We start from the raw sequence: 25,856 nt of genomic DNA, 5'->3' as shown, positions 1-25,856 counted from the left end.
CCCATTGTAAGTGAACAGCAAAGGATCACCAGACATTTGAAGTAAGCCTCCGACACGACGGAGAAGATCAGAACAAACAGGAACTCTAGTAATCGGGAGAAGACTGAAAATTACAACGATGTTAACATTCCCAGAGAAAACACCTTCCACCCTTGGAATACCAAGACATTATTAAAAACACACACTTGAGAAGACAGACAACAAAGCTACTGAAACTAGAGATGTGGTACCAGAAGTTAAAAACTCAGTAAGCTGGGAAATAAAATTGAGGAACTCTCTTGAAAACAAAGAAAAAAAGTGAAAGAGAAAAGAGGAAACTTAGCAGAAGAGTTTCAAGTCCAACATTAGAATATTTAGAATTCTTAAGAGAACAGAAAATCAAAGAAGGGAATAAAAACTTTTCAGAAAAATTTCTCACAACTGAAGCTCACAACTTTCTAGCCTTAAGGGCCCAGCCACTTACGAGCGCCCAGCACGACAGTGAAAGCCAATACTAAGTCACATCATGAATTTCAGAACAGGATGAAGACATTCCTACAAGCTCCAGGATAAAAAAACATACAGTTTGGAGAATCTAAATGATCCTTCTCTCTTGACCAGCAATAGCTATAGCTAAAAAACAGTAAAAGCGGACTGGCCTGTCTGGCTTGGTCAGTAGAAAGTGCAACTCTTGGGGCGCCTGGGTGGCTCAGTCGGTTAAGCGTCCGACTTCGGCTCAGGTCACGATCTCGCGGTCCGTGAGTTCAAGCCCCGCGTCGGGCTCTGTGCTGACAGCTCAGAGCTCAGAGCCTGGAGCCTGCTTCAGATTCTGTGTCTCCCTCTCTCTCTGACCCTCCCCCGTTCATGCTCTGTCTCTGTCTCAAAAATAAATAAACATTAAAAAAAAAAATTAAAAAAAAAAAGAACGTGCGACTCTCGATCTTAGGGTTGTAAGTTTGAACCCCATGTTGGGTGTAGAGATTACTAAAAAATAAAAAATAAAAAAAACTCTTAAAAAAAAGAAAAAAAGCAATGCCTTCAAAAATTTAAGGGAAAGATTATTTCCAATCTAGAGTTTTAGATCTAGGCAAGCTATCAATTACTTGTTAGGGTAAAGCCTTTTTCAAACATGGGAGAACATGGGGAGATAAGAGAAAATTCATCTTACATACGTGTATCTTTTCTCAGCTTCTGAAGGATGGGATATATACCCAAATATTAGGGTAAACCAAACGTAAGGAATTCAGAAAACAAGGTGAGATGAGGGAGGGAGAAATTTGGCCAACAAGGTCAGGTAAGAGACAAATCCATGAAACAAAAGGGAATCCATCACCAGCATGATGATGAAGAAAAAATTCCAGGGTGATTGCTCAGCCGTGAAGGACAAGCAGTCTAGATAGGAGGCGCAAAGGCCACAAGAACTGACAGTATGATAAAAGCTGATAAAGTACACAAATGTTCACTAAGAGAATTTATAAATGCAGAGAACTGGAGATAATCAGCGAAAGGATACAGACCACTGGTAACAACAATAACAAAGACTGCAAAAGAGATATGTAACCATGTATCTCATTACATCATGGTTTACTACACAGCTGTGAACAGTGTTTATGTAAAGTTCTAATAAAGTAATAAAGAATACTTATCTAACCAAAAATTGCGATTGATTTCTATCAGAAGAAAAGGAAGGAGAATGTAGATCCAGTTGTCATACAAAAGGAAACAAAACTAAACGTAATATGGTTAACTGTAAATTTAAATTTAAAAATGAACACTATGTGGGCAATAGAGCAAAAACACTTTAAATTCATTGCTGACAAGGAGATGATGAATTGGCACTCACAAATTTTGGCACATATGGACATTTCTTTAAGATACCCAGAGAGCAATATGCTTCTGGGACGTACAAAACAATTGACATCTTTTGACTCAGGAATTCCCAAAATTTCTGCCCAAGAATACTCACTCCAAGTGTTATTTTTATTCCTAAAAGAAATCTGTTAACATGAAATATTAAAACAACAGGACAATGGTTAAAGTGTCCCTGATTCAACAAGTCGACTTTTCAACGCAGTTATTTATTTTTTTTTTAGCACATTCAGAAAGTTCTATAAACTTGCAACTCCTCCACATATAAATATGATATTATTATGTAAAACTGATTATCTGTAAGTACTGGTAGATACCTACCTATATCCTTACCCAAACATAATTTATGGTTATGGAACAGAACATATGAATTAACAAACAACCCTGCCTTTCTTAATTTCTCTAACAAAATGAAGTGTGCACTTCAATAACAAAACACACAAAATTTCACGTAAAAAGAACAAAATATTTCCCTTTAATATTTTACCTCAAAGACCCTTACTTGTGTATCTGGCACAGCACACATCTCCAATTTTCGGTCGGTAAGACAATCGACTATTCTGAGCACTGCAATATTCTCCCAATTCAGCTGTCAACACACACAGTCTTTCCTGATTTTCTGAAACACAAAAAAGCAATTTCCTGTGAGGAAATTTTCGGTGCTGTTTAGACAGTATACAAAAAGAATGTTAAATTGAATCACTTTAGGGGCGCCTGGGTGGCGCAGTCGGTTAAGCGTCCGACTTCAGCCAGGTCACGATCTCGCGGTCCGGGAGTTCGAGCCCCGCGTCGGGCTCTGGGCTGATGGCTCAGAGCCTGGAGCCTGTTTCCGATTCTGTGTCTCCCTCTCTCTCTGCCCCTCCCCCATTCATGCTCTGTCTCTCTCTGTCCCAAAAATAAATAAACGTTGAAAAAAAAAAAATTAAATCGAATCACTTTAAAGACCCTGTTTACATTTACATGTGAAGAATCCACAAAACCACTAGTGGCCCCGGGTACAGGCGGGCTGCAGTGCTGGGCGGGAAGACGAGGGAAGCCTCCAGAGCGCTCAGTTCCACACCAGCATGGCCATACTCTACAGAAACTCATTGAGTCTCACTTTCACAATTTTCCCATGTAATTTTCAGTTAAGTGTGTTCTAGTTAATAAAACACAGTTCTTCCAATTCATCAGGATTCAATAACCCTACTTTCCACCTACACAGATTAAAGATGATTATTTGTAATGCTGGACATAGATTTAACAGCCCTTGTTGGTATCACCACAATTTGTCGTCTGACAATTTGGACCTTGAGAGCTTGTTTGGAAGTTCTAGCAGGGGAGCACAGCTACTCGTATACCCTTGACCCAAGAACGGTCCTCCTCTATCAGGGAAGGTCGTCCTCTTTGACCAAGCGTGCAGCTTCGGGAGGGACGCACATGGAGCGGTGAGGGAGGAAGAGGACCCCTGCCTAGCCAGCCAGATCAGCCGAATCAACCCTGGCGATCAATGGGGTGACAGATGTCGAGCCAGATCGCCCTCACATCCTCGTTTGACAATTTGAAACAAAGATTCACTTTTCCAGCCTTCAAGTACCTGCAAATTGTTTTAAATTTGCACTAACTTGCACTAACTCTCTTTCTGACACTACAAGGATAAACTCAAATATGTTGAAAGAGATTCCTTAATATATACTTCCATGAAACAAAGGAGAAAACATTTATACATTACTTTTTTTCAGGATTAGGACCAGTGTAAAACATTTTTCTAAGTCTCTAAACTGTAGTAACACAGATTACAAAGTACACTTTCAACATATCAAATTTTCTTAACATGTTAGCTTTGTAAATACAATTCAAATTAGATAGTATTTTTTTTTTTTTTTGAGAGAGAGAGAAAGACAGAGTACGAGGGGGGAAGGGCAGAGACAGAGTGAGACACAGAATCTGAAGCAGGCTCCAGGCTCTGACTGTCAACACAGAGCCCAACACAGGGCTCGAACTCACAAACCGTGAGATTATGACCTGAGCCAAACCCAAGAGTCAAATGCTTAACCGACTGAGCCACCCAGGCCCCCCATGTTTTTTAATGTTTGTTTATTTTTGAGAGAGAGAGAGAGAGAGAGAGAGAGAGAGAGAGGGAGGGAGAGACAGAATGTCAGTGGGGGAGGGGCAGAGAGAGAGAGAGAGAGAGAGAGAGAGAGAGAGAGAGAGAGAGAGAATCTGAAGCAGGCTCCAGGCTCTGTCAGCACAGAGCCCGACGCGGGGCTCGAACTCACAAACCATGAGATCAGGACCTGAAGTCAGATGCTTAACCAAGTGAGCCACCCAGCCGCCCCTAGATATCTGTTTTTAAGCAAAAAATTATATAGCAATTAAGGACACGATTTTTTAATATGAAATTTGTTATCAAATTGGTTTCCATACAACACCCAGTGCTCATCCCAACAGGTGGCCTCCTCAATACCCATCACCTACCCTCCCCTCCCTCCCACCCCCCATCAACCCTCAGTTTGTTCTCAGTTTTTAAGAGTCTCTTATGTTTTGGCTCCCTCGCTCTCTAAACCTTTTTTTTTTCCCTTCCCCTCCCCCTTGGTCTTCTGTTAAGTTTCTCAGGATCCACATAAGAGTGAAAACATACGGTATCTGTCTTTCTAGGACTTATTTCACTTAGTATAACACTCTCCAGTTCCATCCACATTGCTAACAAAAGGCCATATTTCATTCTTTCTCATTGCCACGTAGTATTCCATTGTGTATATAAACCACAATTTCTTTAAGAGACACGATCTCCTTATAAAAACCTGAAGGTTGGGCAGGTGCTAAATGCAGGGCATTCCCTTCATGTTCACATTTGTGTTTGAGTAACTAAATGTGCCTTAAGTGTTATGACAGTCAATTCTTCCTTAAAACATTGAATAAGACAAAAATCACCAGCCTCTCCTCTCCCTCTTACTTCTTAAGGAATTCTCCAGAGAAGTGTTTTCATTACACAGTTAAAAAGATGCGCATCAATAGGTCTCAAAATTTGGTTTCTTACCTGGCATCTCATTTGGTAGAGCATAAAACAAGTATGGGTTTACGATTTCTAATACGGTTGCTTGCACAGTTTTATTAACTGGCAATTCTATTGTCCTCCACTGCTCAGCTGAAGACATGGCTGAAAACACAGAAAACAGATCTTGCATAAAATAGACTAAACTTGGTATTCTCTCCCAGTTACATATTCATTCAATTTATTCATCAACTGTTGATTATCAACATTCACAAATTCCTAACATGAAAATCTGTATTTTCACAAAACAATCTATTCAATTTGAGGGATTTTGTATTACAAAAGAGTCCAATCTACTGACCTACTGCACTCCAGTGTTACTTCTGTAGTACATATAATGTAATTTTTTTTTTCATATTTATTTTTGAGAAAGAAAGAGAGTGTGTGTGGCTGGGGGGGTGGGGGGTGCAGAGAGAGGAGGAGACAGAATCTGAAGTAGGCTCCAGGCTCTGAGCTCTCAGCACAGAGCCCGACACGGGGCCCGAACTTGTGAACCACGCTATCGTGACCTGAGTTCAAGTCAGATGCTTAAACAAACAACTGAGCCACCCAGACACCCCTATAATGTAATTCTTAAAACTGGTTGAAACTTTAGGGGACACATAATTATATGGTGCAAGATTACCTGATAAGTGACTACACTAAAAATGAGTATGGTGTTACATAAAACCATGTTTCAATAAATATTTTCATAACCTATTATTAACCTATTTCCACAAAGCATGTATTTCTACAGAAAAACTGCATCATTTGGATAGAAAAACTTTCATAACCTGTAAGAGCAAAGGATACATTAAATAACAAATCAAAGGTTTAAAAATGTTACCTTGAAGCCCCAGGGCATCAATTTGAAGATCATGTTTATTAACAGGCCTATTACTTCTCAAGCCTTTACATGGCGAACTAGTTTTTAAGACCAGATGTTCTTCAATCAGAACATCACTGATTATTCTGGGGTAAGAAGTGGAGACATCGGTGAGCTCAATTCCCACTCCCTGTCCAGTGATTTCAACCACTCGGGCTTGGAGTTTTATCCCTGCAACACACATCTGAAATCTTGTGATGGCTTCTTTAGTCCAGTGTCTGTTTTTCGGCTCTATATCTGGCAAAGAAGAACGGCATTAAATAGGATTCCATGCCCAAGCTGCATTTTCGCTTCAACGGTGTCTGGGACTGGGTCCTTGTTAAGTACTCCCTTCGGGTCAGCCATTTTGGTATCTTTTTTCAACGTTCAATTACATCTCTACATCCCCCATGCCCAAGTTACAGATACTGGCAGGTGTAAACATACCGCTAGGGTTTTGGGTCACTCAGAAACTTTACTTTCCCCACTAAAGTATCTTTACCTGGCATTTTTCCAACAGGCAAAAATGGGATTATTCTAGAAGCCACCATCGTGTTCTGTTACATACACAATGATGAGTTACACCAATTCTGCTGGTAGGAGACGTCAACCACACACCTTCACTTCTGTGGGCAGTGTTCTAGTGGTTAATTTCAAAATGTTATTTTAAAGTACTTAACCAAAAATTATTTTTCTGATAATTGTGGTTTATACCCTTACTTTTACAATGGTGATCCTCAAACTTGAGTGTGCATCTCAACTCTCTAGAGGGCTCGTTAAAACAGATTTCAGGGGCCCATCCTAGATTTTCCAATTTAGCAGCAGGTCTTGGTTGGGGACAGAGAATCTGTAATTTGAGTATGTTCTCAAGTTGATGCTGCTGGTCTAGGGGCCACACTTGAAGAAGCATGGACATGAAACATGGTATTAAGAATAATCTGAAACATAGTAAGCAGTAAGCAGAAAGAAAACACGCAAAAGGAAAAATAAAAAGCATCTGTGCTTCTAGACATGAGCACTATTAACATTTTGGTATCCAACCTTCCATAATTTTCATGTGTGTATGGAATGACCCACATACACATAATACCGATTTCTTTTATAAAGAAACCTTTGCAATAATAGTAGCTACTGTGGATATGATGCCAGGTAGTGTTTAGTGCTTTATATTTTTTATGTCTTTTATTCTTTTTTTTTATGTTTATTTTTGAGAGACAGTGTGGGTACCAGCATGAGCAGGGGAGGAGCAGAGATGGGGGGAGAGAGAGAATCTCAAGCAGGCTTTGCACTGTCAGCACAGAGCCTGACACGTGGCTCAAGCACATGAACTGTGAGATCATGACCTGAGTTGAAATCAAGAGTCAGATGCTTAACTGACTGAGCCACCCAGGTGCCCCTACGTCTTTTATTCTTAATGACTCCTTGAGGAAGGTATTATTATTTTCCAAGTGAGGAAACAGAAGCACCAGAGAGTTTAATTTGCTTAAATTCTCGCACAGCTAGTAGGGAGCAGAGTTGGTTCCAGAGCCTGTCCTCTTAACCACAATACTATCCTGCATCTCTTATAACTTGTACTCTTCGTATCTGCTACACATTAATGCCCGGGCAGCAAGGGCAAACACTTAAATCCGCCTGTGCAGGCCGGGGAGCCTTTGTCCTCAGCACCCACTGGCCCCTCACAGCACCATCTGAAGCAGGTGCTGAGGTTTTCAACCCTACAGATCATCACTGAACCCATCCCCTGCCTAGCTGCCTGCGTTGTTTTGCTGCTATTAACAGCAGTATAAGGAACGTCCTTGTAGGTGAACTTTGTGAGACTCCAAGATCATTTCTTTGGGATAAATTATTACAAGTAAAAATGCTCAGACAAAAGGCAGGACTATTTGAAGCTCCTAAGAAATGCTGCAAAATGTCTTCAAGAGGACATATCAGTTTTCATTCCCATCTCACGCCCAGAAAAGCAACTGTTTCCCTCCTTTTAGCATCTACACTCAACACTCTGGCCAGTATCTTCAAAGGTACGTTTCTAAATTTTATAATATGAAGCAAGATCTTCAAGCTCACATGTTAAAATTACAGATGTTAATACTTAAAAGTACATCTACCCTAAGAATTAGAAGACAGTTTTGAAAGCTTATTCTGCACCATACCTGCTAACCAGCACCGTATCCCTTGACACGGAAGTTTTAAAAATTTTGATGGGATCATTTGGAGTTCATCTGCAGTAACTTCTTCCGTGTTCCCATAATCCACAAAATGGACTTTAACATTTCCAGCTGGCAAGATTTCCTTGACTAATGCACGATACCAATTACCATCACCTATATTTAACACAAAGTTTGTAACACAGAACATTATTTCCTTTCTATTAACATTTGAAATTTTTATCTTCAGAGAAAAATCCTCTGCGTAAAGTAGCTAATAAATCTGCTCTCCTTCTCCAGATGATGCCTCTAGTTTTCATTCAGAAATCCCCAGGAGAGTTATCAAAATCTGTTTTTAGAACACATCCAAATTTTTATAGCACACTTTAACATTAATCTAATATAAATTTAAGATTTCACTCATCACCTATCCAATAAACAGAGCATGAAAGTGAAGGTAAGACTTAATAACCTTAAACGTTATCTGTCAATCTGGAAGTTTTATAATACTCTCATAACTAATGATAAACTGTTTTACTTGTTATTAGTAAAATCATATAAAAATAGCAGAAAAACTCATACGATGAAATTAAGGGGTGGGGCGCCTGGGTGGCTCAGTCGGTTAAGCGTCCGACTTCGGCTGAGGTCATGATCTCGCGGTTCATGAGTTTGAGCCCCGCATTGGGCTCTGTGCTGACGGCTCAGAGCCTGGAGCCTGCTTCAGATTCTGTGTCCCCCTCTCTCCGCCCCACCCCTGCTTGTGCTCTCTGTTGTTCAGAAATGAATAAACATTAAGAAAAATTTTTTTAAGAAATTAAGGAGTCTCATAAAATATACTTCCAAACTAAGTATATACACAGGTGACCAGAAGAAACAATGAACCTGCAGTGAACATTATCTAACTTACTTTAATATCAGAGATTGTGGAAAGAAAAGCATTTAATGAAATTTAACAAATGGAGGTAAGGAAGTTCCATTTGGAGGTTCCTTGTTACAAACAGAATATTAGACATGACACTTTCTGCATTCATTTAGTCTTGATTGTGAGAAATACTTGCTTAAACATGGGGAAGAAAATACACATCAAAATATGGGCTCAACATCAGGAAACAAAACTTTCTATCAAAGTCAAGACTGTACCAACTGTAACTTACCTGCAAAAGGAGCACAACACAGTTGCCCTATTTCTGCTTTAAAATCATTGGGCACCTTCTGCTGGCAATATTCTGCTAACGACTTATTCAAATCATTGAGTTTCTTCAAAGCTGAAAATGCAATACACATACAGCATTTAATATTTAAAAAAGCATGCAGAACACAGATTTTTCCTTTTAAGTTGGAAATGTTTTGATTATAAAACCTCAGGTACATTCCCAAACAACTATTAAGTATACCAGATGCTTTTCTCTTTTTCTCATTAAAAAAATTAACTGGGAAAGTAAGTCGTAATTAGATAAAGCTCTTGGTAATCCCCAACTATGGCATGGTTACCAGCACACCAGAGCACGAACTTGTGCACAGGGCTAAGGACAGAGCGTACAAACCTGTACACAAAGTGACACACAAGCTTATATGTCCTGGAGGAGGACATATAATGAATGACTGAGTGGACGGCACAGACATCTGCTAGGGAAACGCAGAGAGGTGAGCTCTGTGTGCTGCTTTTATAAAGAAATAGGACAGAGAAGGAGAGGGTATTCCTGAAGAACCAGAAATGGCCCTGAGGCAAAGTACAAAATTAAGCAACCAAAATTCACCTGGTGGGAGCAGTTTGGCGAAGCAGGGAAGTGGAACGTGAACCATGAAGAACATACCAGCACTGTGCTGGGAAAGTACACACCATGGAGAGCTTTAAATGCTGAGTCAAGGGGTCCCAACACTACACAACAACTTAAGGGAAAGCAGCTGCCTTTTACGCATGTGGCAAAGGCCCCTTCACAGATACGGAAACTAAACTATAACAAGTCAGAGCTGTCACCTTTCAGTTTTACAAAGTTTAAGAAACACTACTGAAAATGGTGTGGGATAGGCGTGTGTACGTGTCTGTGGGAATTAGCTTGGCCGGCCCCCTTGGGCGTACTCCAAAGCACGAGCACATGCATCGACTTAATAATTACACGGGAATTTGCCCGGACAAAACACTCACAGAATAAAGCCAGAGAACACAAGGAATGTTTCAATAATAAGAGGTCGGATAAACCCACACAGTGAAACACCACGTAACCATGAAAAGGGAAACAAAACAGCAATGCGGCATCCTGGACTAGACCCTGGAATAGAAAAAGGCCATTAGTGGGAGTAGAAAGAAAAAGGACATGTCCCCATCTCAGTTCATGACTAGGTGCCCATGTTGTTCTCTCAGCTGTAACAAACGTACCACAATTCTGTGAGACGTTAACTATGGAGGAAGCTAGCTGAGAGGCGTACGGGAACTCTGCACCATCTCTGCCACTTTTCCGTAAATCTAAAATTATTCCACTATTAGAAGTTTAATTTAAAAGACAAAAAGAATGGAGAAAGGACCACGTGGGGACAAAAGCAAAGTGCAAACATCACAGCATTTACCATGTATGCCTACACAAACAGAGACATATACATTCACACAAGCATATGCATAGACTACTTCTGAAAAGATATTCAGAAAACTCAGAGGGGACTGGGAAACTTCCCACTCTACACTCTTTTTGTAACTTTTGAATTTTGTACCATAGGCTTGTATAATCACCTATAAAAAGTAACTTTAAAATGTTCACGTCTTATGCTATATGAAATAGTGATCTACCTACCAGATAATTCTGAAAGGAAGGATAACAGATCTTACAAATTGGGAGCCAGACGAGCTTAGGCACCTAGTGTCATGTCCTCATTTGGTAGAGAGGAAAACCAAGATTTAGAAAAGCTAAAATTAACGATGCTTACCAGAATAGCTCAAAAGAAAAAGAAGGGAAATACAAGTGTAAGGATGTGGAGCAACTAAAACTCTCAAACTAACAAGTGTCATAATCATCACTTTGGAAACTTTCTGGCCTTCATTGATCAAAGCTGAAAATACACATACCCGTTAGGATAGGGCCACTGATTCCACTCCTGGGAGTATATTAAAAAGAAACACATACACACGTGCACTAAATTTGTATGGAAATGTTCACACCAGTATCGTTAAACAGATCAGAAGTAGAAACAACCCCCATGTCCAACCTTAAAAAGAAATAAATCCACAGTACATTCACATGGTGGAACACACCGGGGTAACAAGACACAAGCTACTGCCACACATGGAAATGAAGAACTGATCTCACAAACAATGTGGAAAAAAAAAAAAGCAAGGAATACAAGAGCACACATTGTAGGATTCCTTATATAAAGTTCAAAACCAGGAAAAACTAATCTATGCTATTAGAAGGCAGGACAGTATTTGTTTATTCATTTTTGAAAGAGAGAGAGAGAGACAGAGCACAGCAGGGGTGGGGCAGAGAGAGAGGGGAACACAGAATCTGAAGCAGGCTCCAGGCTCTGAGCTGTCAGCACAGAGCCTGATGCGAGGCTTGAACCCACGAACTGTGAGATCATGACCTGAACCAAGTCAGATGCTCAACCAACTGAGCCACCCAGGTGCCCCAGTATTTACCTTTCAAAGAGAGAAAAGGGTAGTAATCAGAGGAGAAACGAAGGAAACTTCTGGATTCTGGTAAAGCTTTATTTCCTGACCTAAATGTTGATTATTCAGGGTTTTGACTTTCTGACAATGTGTCATGCAGTACTATTTATGCACTTGTATATATGCGTGCTATGCTTTAATATAATCAACCGTTAAATTTAATTTTCAAAAACAAATTTAGAAGACATTCTTTGAAATCTAACCTGGTTTAAATATAAAGAGAGCTTTCGAAAATAGAAATAATAGCTTAAAATGGAATAAAAGGCAACTATAACCAAATCTTTCTTGGAAGCAGAAATACCTATCCACTTGGCCCTTCTTGTAAAGACAGTAATTTTACTATTCATTAAACTCATCTCCAGTTATTATCTACATCAACGTATTTGTACAAAGAAATCAATGAGAAGAGTCAACTTACCATCCTCTTTAAGCACATGGCAATAAAATTCTCCAGGACTATATATCATGCAGACCACAACATCTACTGTTTGGTCAACAGTAAGTTTAACCCATGACCACTCCAGTGGATTTAGTTTTGCTTCCACACCTAAGGGAACTGTGAAAATAAATGAACATTTTGCAAAACAAATGGTCAAAGTGGGGATGGGAGGTGGGGTCAGTGAGGTATCTGCATTTGAAGAAGAAGTGAATTTCCAGTGACTTTCTTAGTGACTTTAAAGGAAACAATCAGTATTACAACTAGCCATAACTACCTCACTGAATTTTAAATTCATATGTCTGACCCTTCAGCAGCTAGTGACCCATAAATTTTTTTTTCAGCTCTCAAACACACTCATATGTATATAAATGAATGCCTGGATCAAAAAGACAAAGGGCACTTGGGTGGCTCAGTTGGTTAAGCGTCCAACTTCAGTTTAGGTCATGATCTCAGGGTTCATGAGTTCGAGCCCTGCGTCAGGCGTTGTGCTGACAGCTCAGAGCCTGGAGCCTGCTTCAGATTCTGTGTCTCCCTCTCTCTCTGCCCCTCCCCTGCTTGTACTCTGTCTTGTTTCTCTCCCTCTCAAAACTAAACAAACATTAGTAATAATAATAATAAAGACAAAAAGACACTTAACATCAACTTTTAAAAAAAAAATTTTTTTTAACGTTTATTTATTTTTGAGACCGAGAGAGACAGAGCATGAACGGCGGAGGGGCAGAGAGAGAGGGAGACACAGAATCAGAAGCAGGCTCCAGGCTCTGAGCCATCAGCCCAGAGCCCGACACGGGGCTCGAACTCACAGACCACGAGATCGTGACCTGAGCTGAAGTCGGATGCTCAACCGACTGAGCCACCCAGGCGCCCCAACATCAACTCTTTTTGAAAGTATGAGAATCCACATATACACACAACTGTCTGAACTCCAGCATGGGCATTATGAAGGACACATTTTACTTACCACTGGCTTCTTTCACGATGCTGGGTTTATCCGTCAGCACCCCTGTCTCCCCCACAGCAAAGCCGGCATCTATGAGAACTTGGGTAACACTGATGTGAGGTGTCACAGATTTATCTAGAAGCTCCACCAGGGAACTATTTTCCAACTTGTCTGCCACTTTCACCGTGATCATTTTGTTCTGTACAATTTTTTTCATCAGACTAATAGCTTCTGGAGTCCAAATTCCTAATGATGGCTTTACTCCTAACAAATAATTTTTAAAGGAATGTTAAAATATTTCTTATAACAGGCATTTAGAAATTTAGCTCCCAATTTCCATAAAGTTAAACTTAAGGAATCTGACAAACACCAGACCCAGGAAGTCCCACCTGAGCAAAAGGATTTTCTAACCATGAAAATGAAGGCAAAATTACAAAGAGAAAATGGCTATAATTCTATGTAAACAAAACATAATTCCACTGATATGAAATGTCCAGAAAAGCAAATCTCTAAGACAGAAATTAGACTAGTGGTCGCCTGGGGAGGTAGGAATAACTATCAATGGGCACAAGAAACCTCATCAGGGTGATGGAAATTTCTACAAGTGGATTATGGTGATGGCTACACAACTCGGTAAATTTACTAAGAAATCACTGAATTGTGTACTTAAGACCAAGAATTTTATGGTATGTAAATTATATCTCAATAAGTTGAGAAAGTCATAAACGGAAGTATAAAACAATGCAGGAAGAAATATGGTCCCTTAGAACGACACAAAAACATCTGTATCACTCACTCCAAAGGCACTTACAAATTAACAACCCAGAGTTATGCCCAGTCTTTTCATAAAATAAGAGCAAGTAACTTAAGAAAATATGTTCAGCCTCACTGGTAATAAAGTAATTGAAATGATTTCATTTTAACTTATCAGCATGAAATACAGAAGTGTCTACTTGGTGTACCAATTTGTGAAGTAATGGGCTCCCCGCTATATTTCTGGTAGGTGTGTAAATTATTTCTACCCTTTCTGGAAAACAATCGTAATATATATCATACAAAAAGAAACATACCTCCAACACCTCCATTTCACCTATGGAGGTGTCTTGTAACATAACTACATTTGCAACCTATGTCAAGGAAATGCTCTTGGATAGGTTGCAAAATGCAGTTAAAAGAACACTGCTCGTAGCATGAACTTGGAAATATCCTTCTGATAATCGTATACTAGTTCAATTACAGTACATTTGAATAAAGAAGCCAATTTATTAACATGGAAAGAAGCCCCGGCTCTTGATGGGATAAATTATATTTACAGTCAAGTTTTTCTTAATGTTTATTTATTTCGAGAGAGGGCGAGCACCCACATGACCACGGGAGGGGCAGAGGGAGAGGGAAAGAGAATCTTAAGCAGGCTCTAGGCTCAGCACGGAGCCCAACACAGGGCTCAATCTCAGGACTGTGAGATCATGACCCAGGCTGAACTGAAGAGTCAGACACTTAAAATGACTGAGCCACCCAGGCGCCTCTACATACAGTAATTTCTAAGCACAATGTTCTTACTGTTTCTATAAGCAGGTTTTGCCCTACTTTATGTCATGAATCCACTTCTATGATATCAATAATGCAGACCCTATAAATACCAAAAATACTCAATATTATAATAGATACATTAAATTTTATATTATTAGAGGTAGCAAAGTAGTCCTGTGTATTTCCTAAATGTTCTATTAAGGATTATTTTTTCATTAAGAGAAGTTATATCTTAACACATTCTTTTATCTTCTCATTGGTTTAACTTCATTTCTAATGCTCTTAGGGGTTTTGCTATTTTAAGAATATGGGGACCATAAAAATTTCATACCTGCCAGCACACACTTTATAGCTTGCATTGGCAATTCCAACAACTTTGGAGTTATGGGACAAAGTCTCGTCAAACTAAGGACTTCAAAGTTTCCATAATCTACATATCCGACCAGTACAGACTGCTCAGAAGCATAAGCTAAAACGGAGGCCCGGTACCACTGATCATCCTCTGAAAAAAGGAGAGACTCAGTCTCAAATCATTTTCCAGTACAGCTATAAATACAAACTTTCCCTCCCAAATCCGGAGATGGCCATCTGTAGGCTTTAATACAGTATCAAGCTTTACGGAACAACGTATGTTGAGTCAACAGTGCTACTTCTGCCTACTGGAAGCCTTAAACCCCTAAAATCTCATCTTTCTGCAGGCCTTAGACCCCTCACTCACTCCATGGGCTACCACCACTTACAACCGCTTCATCTGCCCCATAGACAGTTAACTTGCAGGACAGAGTCTTGTGTGTGAAATCACAACGATGCCTTGATCAATGCAGAAACAATTTGCTAAGCATCAAGCAGGGCTAACTTTACAACACCTGGCAGTAGGAGTCAACCAGACTCCACCAACCAAGCAACCAGTTTACGGGAAGGCTGCTAGGCTCTCCCCTCCGGCAGAGACGAACCGAATCCACTTAATACAGCTGTGCCGTGACAGCTCCATGCTTCTAGGCCTCCTGCAACTCCCACTAAAACTGGTAAAGACGTGATCCCGGGAGATTGCACATTCATGTACGGATGTAAATACAGTTATCTGCACCAGTCCCCAAAACTAAAGGGCTGATAAAACAATAAAAACTTTCTTTACCAACCACCCTCCCCCCCAACTGCAACAGGCCTTCCTCCCTTACGTCACACGCTATGAGTCTATTTAACTGGATGTATTTAAAACTGACTGGTGCACTTTAATACTCAAACTGTGAATGCAGCCAAACAGTGCAAAATGAAGATTGTTTGGGGTTTTGGGTTTTTTTTTTTTTACTTCATTGTAAGTAAAAAAAAATTCAGGAATACTCTTTCCTCACCTGAGAACTGTGCACAACAGATATCACCAATGGTTGGATAAAAATCTGAGCGTGGAGGCACTTGACCACAGTACTCACTAAGGGACGCCTGAAGTTCAGCAAGCTTATCTGTAGATATAGATCACATCTTAAACAAAAGAAATACAAACCTACACATTATCTTCATTTTCGCATGTTGAGTCTCTTGAAGTGGGTTATATTGATAGGACAATCAAGAAAATTTGCTTACGTCCACTTTGTAGCTGTTGACAAAAGAAGTCTTCTGGAGTCTGAATGTGGGCAACCACACCACAGAACTCATCGCCTACATTCACAGTTAACACTTTGGGGATCAGATCACTTCTGTCTACAACAACTTTGTTTTCAGCTGTCATTTTTCCAACATCTTCAACATCACCTTAACAGAAAACAGAAAAACAAGGCATTTTGGTTTCATTAATCTAATTTTTGCAGTTTTTCAGGCCCAATCAGGCTCCTTCCAACACCTCCAGGCCTTAACACATGCCACTCTTCTTTCCCAGGACACACTCCCAATCCCCCAGCAACCTGATTATTTCCTGCTCAGTGTGCCGTCACGTTGAAAAGGCTTCCCTCCGAATCTGGGTTAGGTGTCCTTCCTAGGTGCTCCCACGGCATTTGCGTGCATATCCTCTATCACACCATTTTATAATCTCTTCTCTAGGTGTCTGTACTAATCACAGAACACCCTCCATGATGTACCTCCACAGTTCCTCAGTGAAGCAAATACTGCCCAAAAGATGTTTGTTCCTTCCCCTGGATACCCATGCAACACTTAACGTTATTACTGACGACTCCCTCCTAGAAGCCTTCACCCTCCTATTGCTCTGGCAATTTCTTCCCCATCCTCTATCCACCCATCCCATTGTGGTTTCTCACTTGATGTTGCAGGCCCCAGATCAATCTCCCTATTTTTTCCTCACTCTATACTCCCCCTAAACTACCACCAACACTTATGGTTTCAATCATTAGACCAATAAAGTGTTTGGTTTTCTCCTCCAGATGGCAAAGAATTACTGAAAACTTTTCAGCAGAGCTGGCACGCCAACACTTGTGTTTTGGGGATATCATATGGGCAATACTGTAAGAATACAGGCAGGAGACAAAAGATAAAGTCACAAGGTTGTTGCAATTATCCACAAATAGTAAGGATTCCTGAGCTAGAAAAAAAGAAAAAAAGATTAAAAAAAAAAGTCATATACAAACAATATTTAGAAAGAACCATCAATAAAGACTTGGCAAAGGACAGGAGGCAGGGATAAGGTAGATTTAAAGATAAGTCGATATGTGTATATGAAAGGATGCATCCAATCACAGCACCATTAACTGGCAATCACCTCTGGGTGAATGAGCAAGAGACAATGAAGTATGTCCACATCCAAAGTAATTTGTAAAGGAACAAAGTGAAGGCGAAAACACTGCAATAAACAATACATAAAACTAAGCAATGAGAAAATAAAATGCTGATAGCAAATCTTCTTGGTTCTCTTGTTATACTAAATGAAAAGCCACACACATAATTAAACAAGTAGTAAAAACTTAAGAAACAACATCTTACCAGAACAGAATGTTATATCCCTATTTATTATTTCTAGAATAACCAAATAAGGAGGAAAAATTAAACTAAGGAAATTTTAGCTAAAACCCTTCAACTCAAAGTGTCATATTTAGTACTTCAAAGTTTCTAGAATTGTTTTAATGTTTATTTTTGAGACAGACTGGGAGGGGAGAGAGGGGGAGAGAGGGGGAGGGAGGGAGGGAGGGAGGGAGAGAGAGGGAGAGAGAGGGAGAGAGAGAACACGCGCAAGCGTGCAGGGAAGGGGCAGAGACAGACAGACAGACAGACAGACAGACACAGAATATGAAGCATGCTCCAGGCTCCTGGCTGACAGCACAGAGTCTGACGTGGGGCTCAAACCCACGAACTGTGAGATCATAGCCTGAGCCGAAGTTGGACACTTAACCGACTGAGCCACCCAAGTGCCCCTAGTACTTTAAAAATTTCTGATAACCATCATGTCAAAGATTGATCTGGAAGACAGGGAAGGAAAACAGGCAGGGTAAACTAAAATTAGACAGGATGTACCACTGAATGAAAAAGCATCACTTTTATATAAAGTTCAAAGAATGGTGTATCACTTCCATTAAATTTGACACTGCAACAGCTCTGCCCTTTTTTGTTCAGTAGAGAAGACACTTTTCAGTACCCAGAGTCACTATACTGTTCAATATTAATCTGTATACTCACCTGGATCTGCACTCTGTTTCTTAGAATTTTGTCCTTTGGGTTTCAAGCCATATCCCATTTCTATGAGCACATCGTCTAAGAGTTTTCCTAAAAATGATTAAGAAAATGTACCTCCATTGAGATATTACAGCAAGTATTAGAAGAAAGGCATAAATACACGAGTCACAATCACCTAGAGATGATCTAATGATCTAGAGATGATCGCTATTAATACACTGGTATATTCCTTACCAGCTCAATTTCTAAGTGCAAAATACAGTTTCCAATGCTCAGCCTTAAAAATTGAGGCAAAATCCTCATCATCACTTGGCAGAAAATCTAATGAAAGTATTTCACTTCAAAATTCTGGATAACATGAAAGATTTAGTTACCACCTCACTGGTATGCTTAGTATGGCCACCATTTAGGAGAAAAAATAAATTTAGTGTTAAAGTAGGACTACTTTTTCTCAGACATAAAGTATAGCCAAAACAAGGGTAGCCAGTGTGATATGAACTTCAAGTTCCATAAAATAACATCCAGAAGCCCAAGCTGTTAACATACACAGCAAAGAAAGAAAATAGATTTTATACTTAATTTCACAACAGGATTAAGTCAATTTTTTACCAAGTCACCAAGTGACGCTGGATCTCTAAAAGTAGAAGAGTAATAACTTGAGAAGTCACTTTTCAAACACACAGAAAGCCAGCACAGAAGGACAGGATTCCAAGGTGTTTCCATTTAGTATTCCACTTAAACACTAGGCATTCAAAGTCTCGATACTAAACCAATGCAGTTCTGCGAAGGTTGTTCAAGGAAAAAGCACTCCTGACACAAGCATGGACAAATTCATAAAGAAATTCTTGACTTTTTCCCAATAAATGAGTAGAAATCATGAATAGAGATCATAATGGCTATATCAAAAGGGTAAAAGAGTTATCCCCAAACTAAGTATAGATGTAGCTTTTTGGCCCACCCATTTCTAGGAACGTGCACCAGGTCTTTGACAAACTGCCAACCCCAAGAGCAGGGCCAAAGCCATCTTTTTATCACAACCCGAATGACTTCCGAGTGGAGCTTACTACTTGGCCTCACTTCGTGTTTTTATTTCTTCTCTGTGCAACAAGTAAAGACTAAATAACATATTAAGTGCTCCATCTAAAAAAGAAGACTTAGATCTTACCTGAACTTGGCAGCATAACATCCACAGCAAAGGTAACTACCTCTTCTTTTAAGATGTCGACAATCTTTATAGAGCAGTACTGCTCCATTAACAGTGATTTAATAGTTTTGATACATTCATTGCTCCAATTCCCCTCTGCTGGGGTAACACTGGCCACAAAGCACTTTATGGCCTGAAAGATTTTATGTAAGTTACTAAAAAAAAAAAGTTACTATTTGAAAATGACTTTTTCTAATTAATAATGTGAATATAATTCATGCTGAAAATATACTGGAAATCTTCAAAAACTAACCAAATAAACAACTTTATAATTATTTGTCTCTTGTGGTACTCTAACCCACAGTGCTTTCCCTTTTGGGACTTCTTGAAGCTCAAAAATTCATGAAAGGATAATAATTATCCCTCACATACATATAAATTCAGGCTGCTTCCACACAATCACACAATGTAATAAATACAGAAATGATCATTTTAGGGGCCCCTGGAGTGGCTCAGCTGGTTAAGTGTCCAACTCTTGATTTTGGCTCAGGTCATGATCTCAGTGAGGAGATCGAGCCCCCATGATGGGGCTGTGTTGGGCGTGAAGACTGCTAAAGATTCTCTCTCTCCCTGCCCTCTGCCCCTCCTCTGCTTGTGCTCTCTCAAAAAAAAAAAAAAAAAAAAAAAAAAATCATTTTAAAAGAGCTGATGGATAAGATAGATGTCCCTAAAAATGTGAAGTTTCTCATCTAAGTACTTAAGTAAATAAGGCCTATTAAATGGAGCCAAGAAGGCCAATGATTGTTTATCTACTTGGTAAAAGATGAAAAATATTCTAGAAGGTGTTTTTTTCTAATAACAATAACAATCACAGTATAGAACAAGCAAATACGGTGCCCATCAAAATATTAAAAAGAGCTCCTCTGAGACACTTAGGAGTTTAGAAAGTGAAAAAGACTCACACATGGAGGAAATAAGTCGATGTTTCTATTGAGTTGGTGAATTCTGTTTACTGGAATTATTTCTTCATTTCCATAATCAATATATAAGACTTGTGCCTTCTTCTGCAGCATATCAACATCTCGTATTATTACTCTGTTCCAGGTCTGAAAGTGTAATAGAATGGCGTCCTGCTTCAGAACAGCGTTTCATAACCTTACGCCTGAAAACCCTCAGCCAATCTACAGAACACACAAAGGAAAGGCTACTGGTCTGCTGAGGCACTTGGTAGGTTAATTTTCTAGGAATCTGGCTAAGAAACCCCTAAATTTGTCTTTTTAGGAGACTTTAATAGGCACAACTCTTCCCGGGTTATTCTAGCCCACAAGACACTAAGACACACTAATGCCTCCGCCGCAGAAATAAACACCATCCAGGACTCACAGTCTGCCAGTCTGTAACTGGCTACTGAGGAGCCTGTAAACAGAGCTGGAGGGGGCAAGGGCAGGAAGGAGGTCACCCGACACACCCGCAATACTGACCGAGGAAGAGAAAGAGGAGTGTGACCAGAGCCTCTTGTCAAGCCACCAAATGCATTATTAAAAGCTCTGGTGTCGAGTTTGTATGAGCAAAGTAAATTAAAACATCATCTTAAATCATTCATTTCGTCACGGGTTACCTGGTCAACAGTGTACTTGGCAACACAAACTTCCCCCTTAACAGGAATATAATCCTCTTCATGCACCGCATTTGCATAGGTTTCCTTTAAGCACGTGGAAAGTTGGTTCATGTATTCCAAAACTTCTGAAGAATATAACTGTACATAAAAGTCACTCGGGTGCTTGAATTCAGTAACTGTACCCTTTCAAAGACAGAAAAGGTGCAGTAGCTCGCTGAGAACACAAGCAAATATGAATTTCTTAAAGTTTTATAAGAAGTTTTTAAAAAGGTATTACAGTTTTTGCAATCCTTACCAATTTCATCGGTTATGTTTTGTAGCTATCTTATAAACTCAAACTGAAAATAGGAAACAAGGAACAAAAAGCTATAGTTCTTTGGATGTCTGTCTATATAAATTAAACAAATACCTTTATCTCCATGGTTTTCCTGAGTTGTAGACTTCTCAAATCAGAAAACATTATTTTATCAGCACAAGTGGCTATTTCTTTAGTAAGTCCAAGAGGGTAGTGACACTGGGTTAAAAAACAAATAAAAAAAAAAAAAAGAAAAAAAAAGTGAGTTATTTACATAAACACGTTTCAGTGATACCGTGACCACTATTTGCTGGAATTGAGGCAAAAATAGCCTCTTAGGCTTCAACAAGAAAGTAGAGAAATAGCATGTACTTTCAAGAGCCAATAAAACCCATTGTCTACAGGCAGTGTACAAAGCACTGGGATCACTTAAGAATCAGGCCATAATGGTGATGATAATGTTGTGTTTATGAAATAAAAAGAGGGGCTTAGCGTTTTAAGTTTGTACTTGCTAGCATTTTATAGCAATGATTATTTGAGGAAGTCAGATTTATTTATTTATTTTTTTTAAGTAGAAGCTAGGACCAGCTAGAGAAGGCTAAAAATTATCTGTTGACATGAGCTGGACACTGTTAGTATTTTTCAGATTATGAATGATTTAGCCCATAGAGTTATCTAAATGGAAGAGTAGTATTACAGAAAAAATGCTCCTTTGGTCACAGAGCCCTGTATTAGGATGCTGTTACACAAAGCCAGAGAACATGTGCCTGCAGGGATTACAGAAGAAGGGGCTCTCTCAAGAGTTCAATGAAGTTACACTGAGACACAGCATTTCTCAAGTCCTTTGGGGAAAAGAGCCAGGCACACACAATGCTCAAAGACCCCCAACAGTCACCCAATTGATCGTTAAGGTGTACAGATTTATTCAACAAGAAATTGTTTTTAAATAAACACTGGTGCAGGGCACCTGGCAAGCTCAGCCAATAGAACACATGACTCTTGATCTCAGGGTCATGGGTTCAAGCCCCTTGGTGCCTCACTGTGAGTGGAGATCACTTAGAAATAAACACTGGTGAAATGTAGAAATAAGGGGTAAGTATTTTATTCAGCTTAAGTCCTCTTAATTCAATAAAAGTCATTCAAAGTTTACTCTAAAGGCAAAAGGTTTATCATACCTCATTTTTCACTTCCATGTTCTTAGTTTCAAAAGGTGATTTACTATCTTCACGTTTGTAGAAACTGAAATAAAGCAGCTGATTATAATACTTCTAGTACAGAGCCAATTAAGAGTAGGGGCCACAACGATGTTAAATGCTCAATCAATAGAATCCAGAAAGGGAAAAACAGCTTCTTCCAGAGAGAATCACAGTAGTAACAAAGCAAAACAGTCCAAGGCTGGCTATGAAATGGTTTACCCTGTACGTGGGCTTGCCGCCTCTTTCAAAGCCACCTAATTAAAAGGGATATATACAGCCACGATCTCCCAAGTCCCAGCTTCCCTATCTGCAAAATGGAGATAATCCTCACACGACCTCAACAGTTTCGAGGATCAAATGAGGTCATAGATGGAAACTGCTTTGCAAACTGGTAAATACCATGCCAGTAGGATTTTTGTATTTTAAAATCACAATTCGAGAGACACTGTGAGAGCTCTACCTCATCAAAATTCAGGAAAGAATACATGATTACATAAAAGTAAGGCATTCTAAAGCTTTCATCATTACAAACACAAACTCACTTTAAGTTCTAACTGAATATGTACCATCTAATAAAATTATATTCATGAAAACTCAGTCCTAAGTCTGTAGAGCCGTTCATTTCAGATTTGCTTTTATGTTTATGTTATACTTCAATAAAAAGTAACTTCTACCTAGTTATTGCTTGCTTACCTCATTTGATCATTACACTATCAAAACAAAAAAAAAACCACCTTACTTTTAATGAATAAGAAAATCGCGCTTACTTGTACTGAACGGGTTTGCACACGATGCTGTGTGCTGACCAGTCCCTTCTCTGGCATGCTGTGGAGCAGTAGTATGTCTGCTTACACCGTGAGCACCTCAGCGACCCTACAGAACACACCCCACAACCACATCGCCAGTGTTTATTCCAAGTATTTGTTGCTGGGAGCAAGACATTTTCAAAGACCAGACATATCAAACACATTCTATTAATCACATCAAGATCACCTGAGGGGCACCCGGGTGGCTCAGCCGGTTAGGTGTCCGACCTCGGCTCAGGTCATGATCTCCCAGTTCGTGAATTTGAGCCCTGTGTCGGGCTCTGTGCTGACAGCTCGGAGCCTGGAGCCTGCTTCTGACTCTTTCTCTTTGCCCGTCCCCCACTCGCACTCTATCTCTCTTTTATTTTTTAAAAATTCTTTTAAAGATTACTTGAAAAGGATTATGCTGTTTATGATGAGGTGTTAAGATTAAACTTTCAAATCCCTCTCAAATTGCAAATAGGAATGCAAAGATGAATATGAGAGGCAGATAACTAACCTTCCTAAAGTAGAGCCCAGAATACATTTTTTTTTATTTTTTTTAATGTTTGTTTATTTTTGAGACAGAGAGAGACAGAGCATGAACGGGGGAGGGTCAGAGAGAGGGAGACACAGAATCCGAAACAGGCTCCAGGCTCCGAGCTGTCAGCACAGAGCCCAACGCGGGGCTCGAACTCACGGACGGCAAGATCATGACCCGGGCCGAAATCGGCCGCCCAACCGACTGAGCCACCCAGGCGCCCCTAGAATACATGTTTTTAAAAAAGCAATCAAAGGAAACAGAAAATGTGTGGCCATAAGAACATACTTGTGCAAAGAGACTGATGTGGCTTATTATCTTGTGCCATTAAAAAAGTACAAAACAAAAACTAATCCAGAGAATCACACCCAGAAAAACCCAGGAAGTTTTTTAGATAAAGTATTAAAAAATCCTATTAGTGGGGCACCTGGATGGTGCAGTCGGTTAAGCATCTGACTCTTGATTTTGGCTCGGGTCATCATCTCACGGTTCATGAGTTCAAGCCTCACATCAGGCTCTGTGCTGATGGCACGGAGCCTGCTTGGCATCCTCTCTTCCCCTCCCCCATTCATGCTCATTCTCTCAAAATAAATAAACATTAAAAAAATTTTTTAAATCCTATTAGTATACAGGCAGAAAAAAAAATGTCATCTAAAAAACCAAGACAAAGCACATTACGAAACAACAATAAAACCTGGCTGACTTCGAATGCCTCTTCTCTAAAAGAGAGAGAAAAAAACACAAAGGAGCTAACTATGCAAATAGCCAGTAAGCACATGAAATACTGCTCACTGATCATGGGGGAAATGCAAGGTAAAACCACAATGAGATACCTCTATACACCCAGGAAAAGGGCCAATATTGAAAAGACTGACAACACCAAATAACAAAGATGTGGAGCAACCAGAATTCAGTACCACTAGGAACATAAAATGAAACACCTACTTTGGAAAATGGTTTGGCTGTTTCCTCTAAAGTTCAACATATACCTACCCTTTGACTTAGCAGTTGTACTCCTAGGTATGTACCCAAGAGAGATGAAAACCTATGCTTACACAAGGACTTGTGCAAAAATATGTAGACCGTTCTATTCGTAACAGCCAAAGCTAAACACAAGCAATCCAGTGATATAATCATACAAATACTACTTAACAAAAATTACAAAGAACATAGATTAATCTGAAAAATATTATTCTAAATGAAAAAAAAGCTTTACACAGAGGAGTCAATACTGTAAGATTCCATTTATACGAAATTCACAAGCTGGAAAACTACTTTATGGTGCAAGAACAACTGTGGTTGCCTCTAGCAGTACAGAGGCTGGAAGGGATGATGAGGGAACGTTCTAAGAAGACAGAAATATTCTGTATCTTGATAGGGTCTGAGTCTCTGCATGTCAATATTATCACAAACCAAACTACAGAAAATAACAGGTGAAGAAGTGTCAAGAGTGCAAAGGTACGGACAAACAAGAACTTTAAGATGTTGGTAGCTGCCAAAGGTGAGATGTGTATACGGTACGTACACACACACACACACACACACACACACACACACACTACTGTTTACATTTAATAAATTTTAAACTTTCCATAATAAAAATATTTTTCAGGGGCACCTAGGTGGCTCAGTCGGTTGAGCGTCCAACTCTTGATTTCGGCCCAGGTCATGAAGTGATCAGTTTAGATGTAGAGCACATGACATTGAGCCCCACACCAGGCAATGTGCTTAGCGTGGAGCCTGCTTAAGATTCATTCATGCTCTGTCTCTCTCTCTCCCACTCCCCACCCCTCTCCCTTGCTTCTGCTCTCTAAAATAATATATATTGTTTTCAAATGTGTGAAAAAATAATCCAGACACCAGAGGGAAATATGCTTACCAAACAGGCCACATCGATGGCAAGTTGTTGATCGAAAAGGAGGTCCTAAGGATCTGAAGAGTGCTGAATTATTTATGGACAAGGAATTCCCAACCAACTTGTGCATTTTTTTTGACTTTGCAGGAGGCACATTATTGCTAGGCTTCTATTAAGAGAAGAGAATAGCAATATTAAAACTTGGTAGTACTTTTTTTTTTTAATACTGTATTTGGGATTTCCTCTTCTGAGAAAGTAAGGTAGATGTACTTTTCCCTATTCCTCCCATTAAGTCCAACTAAAAAACCCTGGACGTTTATGTAAATAAACATAAGCTGACTTTGACAGAAAGCAGCAGACAGGCTAGGAA

General features: G+C 39.6%; 1 protein-coding gene across 6 annotated transcripts in view; it reads right to left on the bottom strand.

Moving 5' to 3' along the window:
• TDRD1 (tudor domain containing 1) overlaps positions 1-25,856 on the bottom strand; it is a 49,717-nt gene that overhangs the window by 6,151 nt on the left and 17,710 nt on the right. For 5 of the 6 annotated variants that reach the window (XM_040486509.1, XM_040486510.1, XM_040486511.1 and 2 more), the window contains exons 4-21: positions 25,511-25,655; positions 23,073-23,178; positions 22,285-22,348; positions 21,224-21,328; positions 20,815-20,997; positions 20,159-20,302; positions 19,218-19,389; positions 18,056-18,142; positions 16,019-16,186; positions 15,790-15,897; positions 14,769-14,939; positions 12,929-13,171; positions 11,947-12,084; positions 9,025-9,135; positions 7,877-8,047; positions 5,709-5,984; positions 4,868-4,987; positions 2,351-2,467 (exon numbers count right to left, since the gene is read on the bottom strand). In XM_040486509.1, coding sequence (XP_040342443.1) covers positions 2,351-2,467; positions 4,868-4,987; positions 5,709-5,984; positions 7,877-8,047; positions 9,025-9,135; positions 11,947-12,084; positions 12,929-13,171; positions 14,769-14,939; positions 15,790-15,897; positions 16,019-16,186; positions 18,056-18,142; positions 19,218-19,389; positions 20,159-20,302; positions 20,815-20,997; positions 21,224-21,328; positions 22,285-22,348; positions 23,073-23,178; positions 25,511-25,655 — 2,629 coding nt within the window. The remainder of the gene's footprint in view (positions 1-2,350; positions 2,468-4,867; positions 4,988-5,708; positions 5,985-7,876; positions 8,048-9,024; positions 9,136-11,946; positions 12,085-12,928; positions 13,172-14,768; positions 14,940-15,789; positions 15,898-16,018; positions 16,187-18,055; positions 18,143-19,217; positions 19,390-20,158; positions 20,303-20,814; positions 20,998-21,223; positions 21,329-22,284; positions 22,349-23,072; positions 23,179-25,510; positions 25,656-25,856) is intronic. The other variant, XM_040486514.1, reaches the window with a different exon arrangement.

The sequence above is a fragment of the Herpailurus yagouaroundi genome, unplaced genomic scaffold, assembly GCF_014898765.1.
Source record: "Herpailurus yagouaroundi ecotype Mexico unplaced genomic scaffold, PumYag 163, whole genome shotgun sequence".
Classification (NCBI taxonomy): domain Eukaryota; kingdom Metazoa; phylum Chordata; class Mammalia; order Carnivora; family Felidae; genus Herpailurus; species Herpailurus yagouaroundi.
This window is presented reverse-complemented; position numbering and strand designations above follow the sequence as displayed.